General features: G+C 38.4%; 1 protein-coding gene across 5 annotated transcripts in view; it reads left to right on the plus strand.

The window, feature by feature from the left end:
• PTEN (phosphatase and tensin homolog) overlaps positions 1-13,988 on the plus strand; it is a 76,670-nt gene that overhangs the window by 16,398 nt on the left and 46,284 nt on the right. For 3 of the 5 annotated variants that reach the window (XM_030487349.2, XM_030487348.2, XM_030487345.2), the window contains exons 2-6: positions 471-555; positions 4,008-4,052; positions 9,277-9,320; positions 10,545-10,618; positions 12,824-13,063. In XM_030487349.2, coding sequence (XP_030343209.1) covers positions 471-555; positions 4,008-4,052; positions 9,277-9,320; positions 10,545-10,618; positions 12,824-13,063 — 488 coding nt within the window. Of the gene's footprint in view, positions 1-470; positions 556-4,004; positions 4,053-9,276; positions 9,321-10,544; positions 10,619-12,823; positions 13,064-13,988 lie in introns of those variants that run through there. The other 2 variants (XM_030487346.1, XM_030487347.2) reach the window with 2 other exon arrangements.

The following is a 13,988-nucleotide window of genomic DNA, read 5'->3' on the forward strand; positions in this document are numbered from 1 at the left end:
ATTGGATTTAATATGCCACTCAAACTGTAGAGAACGACCAGTATGCAGCATCTATTCGATTCTAGTGAGATGATGTATGATAGAAGTGGATTACTTGACTCTGCTTTTCTAGTGGATAGCCTTCCTAATGGGTATTAACTGTCAGCTGCACAATAGCATATGCTTTTAATAAGTTATCTGTTTGAGATGTGAAAAGATTTCTGTTATAGTGGCTGTGGTCAAAGTACTGTGTTACCCTCCTTATTCCCCTTCTCTCCCCAACCTTTTCCTCAGCTTTTTTTTTTTTTTTTTTTTTTAAGATCCCTTGTATAGCTTTACATAGCATATATAAAGATGAATTGTTCGCATATGGGGAGTTGGAATTGTTGCTCTGACTTAATTAATACAATTAAACATTTGATTAATGTCCATTTAATGCTGCTGTAGAAATTTCACATGCTTTACAAATGTTTCCATAATTTGCATATCAGATATTTATCCAAACATAATTGCAATGGGTTTTCCTGCGGAGAGGCTTGAAGGAGTATACAGGAACAACATCGATGATGTAGTAAGGTAAGATTTTATTTTTCTTTTCCTTACTCTTGTATATGTTAAATATCCTTTTCTGTACTCATTTATGTTCTACTAAGGAAAGGATGTGTGTTCTGACTCGTAGAAATGGCAAGATTTTTACATCTCATAGATGATGTCATACTAGCTTTCCTGAAAACGTTAGAAACAAAATGATACTTTAAAGACTTTTAGGCTAGAGCATTGCTATGGGTTGATCTCAGATGCATGTAACCTGCTTTAGTGTGAAAAACTTACTTCAGTGAATTGTGTTGGAGTAAAATGAGGTTCTTTGCTTTTAGAAAGATGTCAGTCCATGCCTCTGTTCGCAGTGTTGAGAGTTCCTCAGATAGCTGATGGCATTTCAGAATATGTTTGCCCATAGCCTGTCTTCAATTGATAAATGAAGTGTTTGATAAGTTAATTTTGATTTAAGGTAGTAGGTGTTGGTGACTTTAGATAAAGGCTTTTACCTCTGGATGTGTTCAATAATTGTGGAAGAGGAGAAAAATCAGGTAAAATTTGTTATTGCTGGTGATGTTTTGTAGCATGTTTTTTTAAAAAACCCCAAATCTACAGGTTGTTATTTTTGACATCAAATAAAGTTACCTACTCTAAACTGCTGGTTACAGCTGTGGAAGATGTACTTGGTGTTTTAGGAGCATCACAGTTTGTTTAGTCAACATGCTACTTGGAGAATGTAGTGTGAGAGGTTGCATTAGAAATTAAATATTTGTCAGAAGCTGCCAAATGTTAGAGTTTCTAGGATCCTGAGGGCTGATTTTAAGTCGTGCATGATACTTTCAAGATCTTTGGCATTTGAGGTCACAAGTTCAGTAGCTCTCCCAGAGGGTTGATGTTTGGGGATGGGGGAATAATGCAGTAAGGGGCATGGTTATGTAGTGAAGTTAGAATTAGGTGTATGTGGACAAGAAGGTGCTGCTCCCAGGTTTGAAATGGCACAGAAAGTTTCTCATAGGTGTTGGTAGGCAGAATTAGTGCTACTTAAATTGCAGTGGTAATTGTTTGCATCCAGGTTTGTACAGAAATGAGCTGAGGTAGCTCCTCAGTTCCCACACTGGGAGGAATCATAACCCTCAACTGAAAATCATTTGTCTTGAGGCAGTGACTTCCCAGCGCAGCTGCAGTCAGGTTCTAGTGAGTTTGAGGGCGTTTGTTCTTGCATATTTAACCATCATGACAAACCTCGCTCTCCGTGAATAGTACTGAAAATGTCAGAGGCTGGATTTGACCAGGTTTGTGAAGCGACCTTGTTGTGTCACGTAGTGGTGAGGAGAAGTCTCTTTCCAGAGCTGTCGTATCAGCGAGGTTCAGCATAGCAATCTGTAAATACTCTTGCAGAGTGCATATGTTTCTGCTAGGATTGCTAAGAGGTGTGAAGTTTTCCAGTTGTGTCATTGCACATAGCTTGCATGCAAGAAAAAGCTTTTGCTGCGCTTTCTGGATAGTTAGGGGCTGTCCCACAGACTCAAACGACCTAGCCATCTTTCTTTACAAGTAGTCAGAGCCACCTTTTTTTTAAGTTGATACCGGCATTGCATCTGCTATATGAAATACGTGGTACCTGATGGACTTCACCTTTGGAAATTGTAGAATAGGGATAAAGGCTGGACTTGGAATAAATGGCATGGGAATAATCAAATAATAACAGGTAGTAGTCTTTGAAGGCGCTCTTGCATTCATAGCATTGATTTCAGTTGCTTCTGTAGGAGAGAAATGTTTTATTGGTTAAGTGTGTAGATATGTGTAAATTAGACTTTTGAAAGGAAATGACTACATAATTGTTAAGTTGTCCATAAACACTGATCAAAAGGAATAGTGGTCACCTAAAAGTATAATCAGCCAAACTAAGATAAAGATTTAGATGAAGTGGCTCTAGGGAACTGGATGCTAAAGTAGTGTTATGTTTGTTGCCCCCTGTTTTTAAACGAGAATAATGCACAAAATGTGAACATGCATTCTGCATGTTGCAGTCAGCAGGTCCTCATCTGCTCCTGTCATCTTTTTGTTGTGTAATTCTTTTGCAAGAACTTTTTAGTGCAGAAATTCAATGCATTTGAGCTCTGGAGCAATTGATATTGAGCCACAATAAGCCAGTGGGCTTTTTCTGAATAACTGGTATCCTGACAAATGTAATGCTAATACTGTGTGAGAAGTACAACTTGAACTGCTGACTGTCTCCTGTGACTGACACTTTGAGACAGTTTGGATGGAATCTTGTCCTTAGGAAAATACTTGCATGAAAGCTTGCACTCAGTTTTGTGGATATTACTAGCAGAAGCGGAGTCAGCTCTCTTGCTCTCCAGTGTGTTTTAAACAAGTGGTTTCATCTCCTGAAACAAATTGCCATGTTCACCATCTTGAAGTCTGCCAACAGGGACACCAGTGGAAGTCAGGAAATATTTTTGCAGATTAAATTGGAATCTCATACTCAGTGCTGCACAAGGAGCATTCACATCTGTTCTTATTTTAACACATCAGTTTAGCCACAGAGGAGTTCTAGGTTCTTCTGGAATATTATGACTGATAACCAGAGCTTGTTTTTGCTTAAGCTTTCCAGGATTTTAGCAGCTAGTGTTTCTTTTCAGTTTGAACAGCATGTTCTGTCATGGCTAATTAAATTCCTTCTGGCTGATGTGCAGATACACACTGTTGATGATGTTAAGTGTAAACATTTGTATGTTATTTCTTCTTGAACATTGCCAGGTGACACATCATATATAATCATGGCAATTTTGATGAATCATGTTTGCAGTTTGGCTCTCCAAGGCTTGTATGGGAAGCTTTTGTTACAAAGTGAGCATGAAAATGAAATGAGTATGAAAAAGTATAGTGGTCTTCCTCCTTCTTTCTGAACCCAGAATATCATCAGGCACTGTCCTCTGACTTCAGTGGCAAGTAATGGCTATTTTAAAAGCCTGGTATTAAAATAAAGGATTCTAGCTGTTCTAACTGGAATAAAATTCATATTCCAGTATTTTTTTTTGTTGTTGTTTTGGTTTTTTTTTTTTAATTGGAGATACCACTGTGGCAGAATACTTTGCATTGAAAATTAAATTGGAAGTGTTCACAAATATCTTGTGTAATTGATGCTTTGTGCTTTAGAAATAAACACCCTTCCTCAGCTAAATATATTTATTGGTGTGCAGGTATCTTAGAAATCAGTGCAGATTGGTCCGTACAATAAATATTTCAGTTGCAGGTCAGATTTTAGTCTCCTCAGTTGCATAAATTGTCTTATACTACTGGATTATTTGCATGAGTGAGGTTTGCAACATGCTGCTTCCTTGACGGAGGCACTGCAGGGCCAGCTGGGGCTTGGAATGCAGAACCGCGCATGCTGGATGGTGCTTTAATGATGCTGCAAATTGAGGTCAACATTATTGCGATGTATATTAATACGTGCCTCTTTCTTTTTTTATTTTCTACCTAAGGTTTTTGGATTCAAAGCATAAAAACCATTACAAGATATACAATCTGTAAGTATGCTCTTATAGATGTATTTTACGAAATAATGAGTTCTAAAAATAGCTAATGCGTGAAAGTGGCTTGTTGCTGTACTGAAGCAGAGCTAGAGATGTTTTGCACATTTCTTAAAACAATTAAGCCTGATTGAGAGCACTGTTACTTCATTTAGTGGAGCTGAGTGAGGTTAAATGAAATGCTGGTATGTATTCATATTACTTGAACTCTTTTAAATGACTTGGCATCTAGCCCATCTGGAGCTTATACCATGTGATTAAAAAGTGAAAAGTAATTCATAGCAGTCTTTCTGTTAGTGTATTGATGTCCACAGTGAAGAAATTGCCAAATGAATATTTTCCTGTTTCTTTTTTCTTTTTCTTTAAATCAAACTGTATTGGTACTCAGGTTCTGTTTGCTTCCTCACTCTTCTTGGTTGTCCCTGTTTATTACTTTGAGAAAGCTATTGCAGCAATTGGTAATGTGATGGTTTCTCACTTTTGGAAGTGTAATATTTTGCTCTCAAGATTTAGTTATGCAGAAAGCTGTTCTTGTTACAGAAGGGATTTTTTTTGTTGCTGGTGTGCCTTGATCATCCTTATATGTTAGCTTAGACTAATTTCATTTGTATAAATGATTTGGTGGTGTCAGCTGATACTGAAAAGTAGGTCATGATTTTCTACCCCTCATTTTCCCCTAGAAGTCTAAATTGAAGATATATTGATTCTTTGAGCTGTTATGGCTTTATTTGTTAAAAAATATGTTCCTAAATATTTGCAATTAATGGAAAAAATGCTGTAGTATGAAAATCCAGGCCATGCATTACGTCATAATCTGTCAGTCATTAAAAATAAGTATTTAAATATGCCTCTAAATTATTTGAAGGGGTATGCGTTAAGCAACTCTGTTTCCTGATGTTGGAACAAAGTTATAAGCTGAGAAATTGTATATTGGTTATCAAAGTTGTCTGTAAAACCTTGGGTAGGATGGGACAGAAAAAGATGTGTAAAAATATGCATTAAAACCCCCCTCATTAGACACCCTTTATACAGTTCAGTAACTATTTTCTCCAGCTTAGAAGCTCTCCAGAATGTTAGGCTTTTAATAAATGCTGTCTTGGTGGCACTTATGGGTGGAAAGGACAGTGCTTCCTAAAATAGCTGATAGCTGCTCCTGTGTGTAGGTGCAGCTCTCTAAAGAGGTAACTTTCTGGATATCTGTCTTAGAAATCTTCTGGAGCTCAGCACTAGAGATCTGTCATGTAAAATGTAATGAATGTGGGTTTATTAAACTCCCCCTAAAGTCTCCTGACAGCTTCTGCTTGGTTTGGGGAGCAAAGCAGAACAGGACAGGTACAAATGAATTTCTTCTGCTTCTTGGGGCTGAGTTCAGCTGTCAGCTTCTGCAAAGTGTGGCTCTGGTGTCACTTACAAGATCAGGGTTTGCTGAGATGCCTGATACTGAGCTGCTTGTTTCAAATTGGCTGTAGAGGTGACAGGTAAAAACAATAGGTTGCTCTGTGTAAACTTCTAGGCTTGGTCAGAAAGTAAGAATTCAGTAAGACATCTGTGCATCTTAGCTACTAGTTCTTTAGGGAGGTGGTGATTTGAAATGTTTCCACTTTGCTGTATGCTTACAACCTCATTTTACTTTAGAAAAAAACAAAACCAATCACTCACACAGGAACAACTTTAAAGTTCTTAAGTGAGAAGAACTGTGGTTGAGACAAATGCTTTTGACACATACGTTGCTGATACCTGTATTTCAGCTGTGGAAAGAACTTGTACAGGTATGCCACAGGTTTTTGTCTTCAAGTTCTTAATGTAAAAATTTTAACTTTTCTGGTTTCGGTGAAAGAACTCCTCATCGATTTTCCTTATTGGTAACTTCAAAACAACCACAAGTGAAACTTCCTAAAATTACTGTATTCACCCTCAAATGAAAATTTCTGCACGATAAAACATGCTTTTAAAGTGTGCAGGTTTTCTTCTTCCCCAAAACATGGATCAGTTGCAAATGAAGATCCAAGTGATTACTGCACAGCTTGGAAAGCATAGCTTTTAAACTGTGTATCTCTGACTAGAGAGGACAAGTTATCTCTATGCAGGCAAAATTTATACACATTAAGTACACGAATGCCATTAGGTGAATTGTTGCAGTGTTTGGTCATGAGATGGGAAGAAATTGCAGCCTTCAGGTATTTTGGAGAACAGCATCTCTTTAGATTAAGCTGATCCTTTGTAAATAATCAACCTATTGTCTGTGTTCAAAAGAAGGAGGTGGGAGTTCAGAGGAGTTATGTGATTATAATCAGAATTATTTCAAACACTGTCATGGGGTTTCAGTTCCCTTAAGGTAGCTGTTATATGAAGTCGGTAATAATGTGTGTATTGAGCAGTTCTATTTAAAAGTATTTAAAGAGATTTTTCTGAACTGGTGCTTAAATGTTGTCGGTTATGCCTCATTCTTGCATCTTGACTTTTAAATTTCCAGTGACTATTTAAGCAGTTTCATTTTGTTTCTTGCTTGTGTTGGTTTTCTCATGTGTTCCCTTGACACTGCTATTTCTTCAGTATTCTTTATTTTAGCATCTCCTAACTCCACATACTGCCAAATTGTTGTCTTCCCTATTGTAATAATCTCCTCCTTCTCCAGTATATTTCTTTTAACTGACCTACAGGCAGATAGTTAAAGGAAGGAACTGTAATGAACAGTGTGGATTTTATCTGCATATTTTCTGTACCTCTCTGTGCATGAGGTTGGGCTTTGCATAGGCTGTCATCTCTTTCTGTAGCCTAAAGTCCTGTCATCAGTGGAATCATAGTTATGATCACAAAGGTGTCTGGCTGACAACACGTAGGATCTGGGTTGCTTTAAACTCACTTTAATCATAAGTAGGATTACAAGAACCATGCTAACCCACTCCCCACCCCCAAAATGAAAAAAAAATGTCCAGGTTTCATCTGAAGATCTGACTTTATTACAAGTCTAATAGTGTTTATAAAAAAGAATGTATTTGAAATGCTAAGCCATGAAAGCATCCTCCAAATTGTGTGTTGGTAAGATCTCTGCTGCAGGTACACTTCTAGTGAAAGGTGTCCCATCCTGTGACAAGGGGGTTGGGACTAGATAATCTTTAAGGTCCCTTCCAACTCTAACCATTCTAAGATTCTATGATTCTGTGTATGTCATGTAATGAAACGGGAGTATATTTTGTACAGCTGTGACTGGAGCTCTGCATTTATTGTGTACAGCCCCCATAAGAGGGCATAGTGTGACATGGCTATGTTCTGTGCTCAGTTTCTATCCTTGGTATCAACAAAACTGTTTTTTACCCCTTGCAGTATTCTACTTGATAATCTCTCAAACTTAAAAATTTGAAGGCTTTTCTGCCCATATGTGGATTTTTTTTTTTTTTTTTTTTTTAAATATTCGAAGAATTTGATCTTTTACTAGCCCTTTGAACTGCACGTTTCTTTAAAAGGAAGCAGGAAACTCTCTTGGATAAGATGCTTTTTGTTAACTGCTTTGCTTCCTAGCAGGCTCAACTTCCAAAGTTCAGATGCTGACTAGCTTGTAATAGGCTTTGCCCAGCATAGTTGATGGCTGCTTCAGGCATGGTGACTCCATCTTGGATATACATACTGCATCTAACCTTCTCAAAGCCTCAAATATAAATGTTGTTTCAAGTCACATCAGCCAGCTTAACCTGCAGTATATCACTTCTGACCCGGAGAAAGTGTCAGCAATGTGATCAGAGTGTAAAAACTGCCAGACTTTTCCCTAGCAGAGGCTACAGTTGAGAAGGCTCTGGAACTCAGAGAAAGGGAAGCGCTGAGTGCACATGCAACCCCAGCAGACCTGCCTCTGTCACTGGTGCACGAGTCTCGTGGACAAAGCTCAATGCAGCACATGTAAGGCTCCGGTTGTGTGCAACAGTAGAAGTAGTAGGAGCCTATAAGTTTGTATGTCTAGAAGTGTCAAGCTCCACACAGCTCCAAAGGCTGCAGTCATACTTATTAAGGAAATGTAAGTTCATACCAGTCCTGAAACTGGTGTAGGTATTTGAACCCTATAAAGAGTACAGGTTATAATCAGAACAGAAGATCTAGATGTTTTGTATGCTGAAATGACTTCAAATCATTGTGTTTCAATGTGGAGTCCTGTTATTTTGAGGCAGGATTGTTCTCTTCCTTTCTGAGCTGCATTTTCACTTGCATTTTGTAGGCATGATTAATTTTGCCTGCAGAGAGCAGCTCCAAGGAAAATTATGTAAAGCATGTACTACTTGCCTTCTTTCCCTTTACTCTCAACATCTGATCCAGCTTGCTCCCTTACAGCATGCCATATTGGCTGTGTTAGAGCCCTACTGACTGGTTCGTTTATACCTGGTTACTGATGTTTGTCCCTAGGCAAGTCATCCTGCAAGACTAATGCAGTGTGGTTTGCTGCGCTACTAGCTAGTTAGTCTCTTGCAGAGTGTTGAGATAGGCATTGATGCAATCGAGAGTCTTAAGAAACGTGCCATTTGTCAGGGTCTGTGAGGGAAAAGCTGGCTGACTGGCCTGGGTTTTGGGGTTTTTTTGTGTTCATCTAATTTCAAGAACAAGTGCCAAGTTGGAAAGCAGTATCGCAATCTCTGGTTGTTACAAGTGATCTCCTTTATAATATTCAGTGGTGCTTTCAGTTTCCTGTGATGTCTTGTGGTGGTGGTCCTGTAATTTGAGGAAGAATGTTTGCTTAGGTTATGCTATCTGAGGGTCCTTGAAATGTCCTTGTGATTCCCATCACCCCTAGCACCCATGTTTTTGTTGAGGCATATTGACGTGTGTTTTGAGTTCAGGGTCAAATGGATGAAGGTCATAGCCATCTACTCTTTATGTGTTTGTGTGGGAGCATATAGCTGCTCAAGCAGCTGGAGCTGTTAATACTACACCATTAAAAAGTAATAGTGTATTGCATTACTTGTGTGAATGTCTCCATTGAATCATACTGATGGACTACAGTTACCATAGGGTAAGTAATTGTTTTTCAGTAAAATAACTGATATTTTAGTGAGCAACTTTATGCATCTGTAAAAAACAGTTTTTCTACATGTGACCTCTATCTGCATTTTTAAATCATAAAGGTGATGGGTATACATGATTTTCCCGTATGTTGATCTGTATGTGCCTGGGTGTGACAGATGTTGGGATTGCCTCAGAGTCTTGTCTTGAACTCTTGTCTATTTTTCTTTTTTAGATGTGCTGAAAGACATTACGACACAGCCAAATTTAACTGCAGAGGTACGTTTTTTACTGTCTAGTGTATGTTTTTCTCTTTAAACTTCAGTGTTTCTGAACAGAGGTACAAAGGAGGAGCTGATGAATAGATTTGGGTAAAGGAATGATGTCAGATTGCTTTGAGTCATTGCAGAAACTTGCTATATTCTTGGGGCTTTCAAAAAAGCATGTTCCTGCTGACAGTTCTGTCTGGACTGATAAGGCAATCGGAAGCCTACTCTTGCAGAATTTTTGCAGAATGGGCTATATAGAAGTTTCTGTTCAATTCAGTGCGCACTTATTGTGAAATTTAGATGTGAAGCTTAGGGTAGTCTGGGTTTTATGCAGAGGCATCACTTAGGATAAAATGGAGAACACTTAAGCCACTGTCACTATTCGTATAAAACAACTTTTTGAAGATCCGGAACAAACCATCAGTTGCTTAAAAAGAAGAATTAAAAAGAAAACAACAAATAAAAAAACCCCATGTGATGCCTCTTTGAGATGAGTTAGTTCTTAGACACTTCGCAAAGCTACCAGAACCGGTGGGGAAACTTTTAGGGGATTCTTTTGATCACCTCTTTTGATCATCTCTTTTGTGAGTGGAAACTGCTGTACCTGTTTTGTCAGTATTAACTCCCCAGGTAAATAAATAAATTCAGATTGACCTTTATTCTTTGTGCAGAGGAATATCTCTGTGCACAGTAGTGTAGAGCTTGTAGTTTCTCTTCATGCAGTGCTTCAGAATGGCAGATACGGAGTACTTATGTGTATGTAATTGTAGGAGATGAATAAATTTTGGTTAGTATTAGCCAGTTTCATAACTGGCTAATACTAGATCCTAGCAAGGGCTCAATTTCTTTATTATTATTATTATTATCCTTTTTTTATTTATTTTAGACCATCCTTCTAGTTGTAAAGAGGGTGTTTAGAACATGACCAAAATGTAGTTGGCTGCTTTAATGTCTGAATATAGAAGGACTAAAATTGTCATCTTGAAGTCATCTTCGCTTCTGGTTTGCTCTTAAAATGTTGAATGACAGTGTCCTGAAACCTCACTCAATATATACAAGCCAGAAAAAAGAAGTATTTTAAGATCTGCTTGAGCAATACTTTGGATAAGAGGAGAAAAGGCATAAATGAAAAGGTTGTGCTTCTAATATGTCCAGAACATATGCTTGCTTTAATTTTTGTGGGTTTGTTGTTTTTTTGGTTTTTTGTTTTTTTGTTTTTTTGTTTTTTTTACGGGGGTGCTGAGATCTCTTCACTGTCATTCTCAGCCCAAAATGTTGTTTGTGACGGCACCTTTCACAGCTCCTCTGCAGAAGACAGCACTGTTGTAGGGAGCTACATGCTGCAGTTTTTCTTTTCTTCCCCAAATTAGTTGCCTGAGATAACCAAATCGGTGACTCAGGACTGTTAAGGGAGCAGAATAACAGTTCTACTCTAAAATCTTCTGAAGTGAGTTAATTTCAAAGGGAACTTCTTACCTGTACACTTAGCATGAAATACTGTAGTAGTTCATTATTCAGCTTGGATGCTCTTGCATTAAATTCAAAACCAAACATTGAAGGCTATTCATCTTCTTTGGATGCCATCTTTTTGTCTAGGGTTTTTGCAGTTTCTGAAGTACGTCCATGCTGGAAATTGCCTTCTGCTTTGCCAAAGGCTTTCCTTCTTTTTTTGGGTTGTTTTTTTGTTTGTTTGTTTTTTGGTTTGGTTTGTTTTTGGGGAGTTTTTTGGTTGCTGCTTTTTGTGCTACGGGATTTTTCTTGCAGCATCTAGGAGCTTGGAGAGAGTAATCATGGAGTAATCTCCATGCTCTGTGCTCCAGTGTTCAGGAACCAAAATCCATGGAGGACCTGCACGCTCTAGAGGACCTGCTCAAGATCGTACAGCTTTGTTTCCTAAGGTTGCTTTCTGACTCCCAGTCCCTCTGCACTATCACAGGGCTCCCATACCCATTTCACCTGTTCCTATTCCATCTTTGCAGAAAATACCACAGGATTTGCCTTTGATCCCAAATCTTGGAGAGCACATTCAGAATGCTGCTACTACTTCAGATTTTTCAGGCTGTTCTTTGTCTTTCCTTTTCACTGGAACCTTACTGGATGTAGTTAGGATAGACTCAAAGTTGTATGGACAAATTCACAGCATCTCCTAGCAGCTTTTTTTCTTAGGGGTTTCTAAATAAATTTCTCCTTTTATCTATATCTGCTGCAAAAAGTGACATCGCTGTAAGTTCGCATAAAATGATCTTTTGGGGAATCTTTGGATCTTCCATGTGGAAGAATTTATTAGCATATGTTCATTAACCTTTGCTGCTTCTTTAGCAAAGATTGTTCATTTTATCGGGCTTCCTTATTTGGTTTTCTGGGAGAGTAAGTGGGTGGCCTGTACTGAGAGTGAATAAACTGTCTTCGCAGATCCCTCCGAAAGGCTCCAGACTTGTGCTGCCGTAATTTAGCAGTTCCATAACTTCATCCCTCACTTCTGCTCTTTAAATCCTTGGGGATTCATCAAAAGGAGCCTTGCGTGTGTGACAAGAGAGTAGTACTTATGAAATGAATACAAACACTTGCCAAAAAATGAAATGCATTCATTTTTAGACCAGAAAAGGAAATGGTGTTTCTAGCTGAGAATTTTTAAGTGAACCAGAGTTGTATTCATAAGATCCCATGTCTGTCGAACAAGAATTGGGGTGCACTTTATAAAGTGCAGTTCTACTGACAAAACTACTACAGCCCTGTGTAATTCTGCTAGTCAACAGAGCATTGCCTGTCATCTTACCTAAGGTGTTAGAGGTTTGGGTGCTTGTCTCTGCTTATTACTTATTTTTGCCCTCTTAGGTTTTCTTTCATTTCCTGCATGCTCATTTGAAATTCTTTCCATCTCTAGATGGAAAAAGTGTTTATGTGCATGTATGTATTCATATGAGAAAAACGACAGCTTCATTCAGTGGCTTGACTTTAAAACTCATAAGTATTGCAAGTGCCTTATATGAGGTTTTATTATCCTTTTTTTTAGTATAGAAATTACAGGTTTTTGTTTCAAAACCCCTTTGAGCAAATTCTGACAGTTTGTTCCCAATGTAGACCCAACTGTGCTCAGATTTTTTTCAGCAAAATTCCTATTGTCTGATCAGTGACTGAGGTCTGGCCCTGTTTTCTCTCAGCAGTTAGACTAATTATTGCTAGAGTAATGGGTTTTCATAAGGTTATTCTTTGTGCCAATGTACTCTTAAATTCTAGAAAATTTGTGATGTAAGATGCAGTCTGTGCCACTCATTTCAGAAGCGGTGTGGAAGTCTCTTCAGGTAGCAGGATGCTTGTTTATGTATTACTAGAGAAATGTCTGCAATGCATGTAATATGCAGTACATAGCTGAATTATATTGAAATAACAAAAGTACATATCTCTATGTAGGATGAGGGTTTATTTAGAAAGTTATTTTGCTTGTCACAGAGTTGAGCTGAGCTTGCTGTAATTTCCTTTTGAGATTTTAATGAATTACTTCCTCTCGTTGCAGTTGCACAGTACCCTTTTGAAGACCATAACCCACCACAGCTAGAGCTTATCAAACCTTTTTGTGAAGATCTCGACCAGTGGCTAAGTGAAGATGACAATCATGTTGCAGCAATCCACTGTAAAGCTGGAAAGGGACGAACTGGTGTAATGATATGTGCATATTTGTTGCATCGAGGCAAGTTTTTAAAGGCTCAAGAAGCCCTAGATTTCTATGGGGAAGTAAGGACCAGAGACAAGAAGGTGAGCTATTTTCTGTTTTTCTGTTCTCTTACTTGTCTCTTAATTGCTTTTCCTTCTGGAGGTCAGTTTGAATAGTCTTAAAGGGCTCTTTAAGAAATACTTTCCATCAGTTGTGGTACCCGGTTTGATTCAGTTTTAGCATTATTGAATCAGTGCAGCTCTTCTAAATAGATGGCTTTTAAGTAGCAGTAGGTATTGGTCACAACACTACACCTGTCTGTTTCTTCCATCTCCTGTTCAAGAAGATCTGGACAGTTTATTTTAAATAGCTTTTAAAATAGCATTCTGCTGTATCTTGCATCAAATGGGTGGTTGATGAGTGTACTGTTTTGTTCAGCATTTTCAGCCCAAATAAGAGGATTATTCTAGCTTGTTTTGCCTGAATGGATGAGTTGCTCATCTCCTCAGGTTCTCTTAGCTTCTGTGGTGATAATTTGGAGATGCGTGGTCATTACAGTGCATGTTACAGTCAAGTATTCCTTCTGGAAGAGTCCGTTGTTAGATGCCCCTTTTCAGTAAAAGGGTGGTTAAGCCCCGACGTTCGCTGCCTCAGAGCCTGCTTCACGAGGTGCTACAGTTTAGTTTCTTCTACTTCCCCTGAGAAGAAATGGGAGGATCTCATTTCAGAGAAGTGATGTTCATGGCTACAAGGGATTTCTGTTAAGATCTTGTCGGTGGTACAGACAGGCTTTGCAGTAGGTTTATGTTAGACCTTTCTGGCATGGTTATGCCTCATTAATAGGAATTTACTCTCCTTATTTGAAATCTTATCCAAATATAATAAGGTGTAACTTGCAAGGTCACTTCAACAAGCTTGCCTGCTCATCTTCCATTGTTTCCTTGTGTATGTTGGTAGAGCAGCCCAGGGGGATCATCCCAGCAGACCAGTTCCAGCCTACTCAAGTGTAGAGCTCTCTGTGTTCCT

The sequence above is a fragment of the Strigops habroptila genome, chromosome 5, assembly GCF_004027225.2.
Source record: "Strigops habroptila isolate Jane chromosome 5, bStrHab1.2.pri, whole genome shotgun sequence".
NCBI lineage: Eukaryota > Metazoa > Chordata > Aves > Psittaciformes > Psittacidae > Strigops > Strigops habroptila.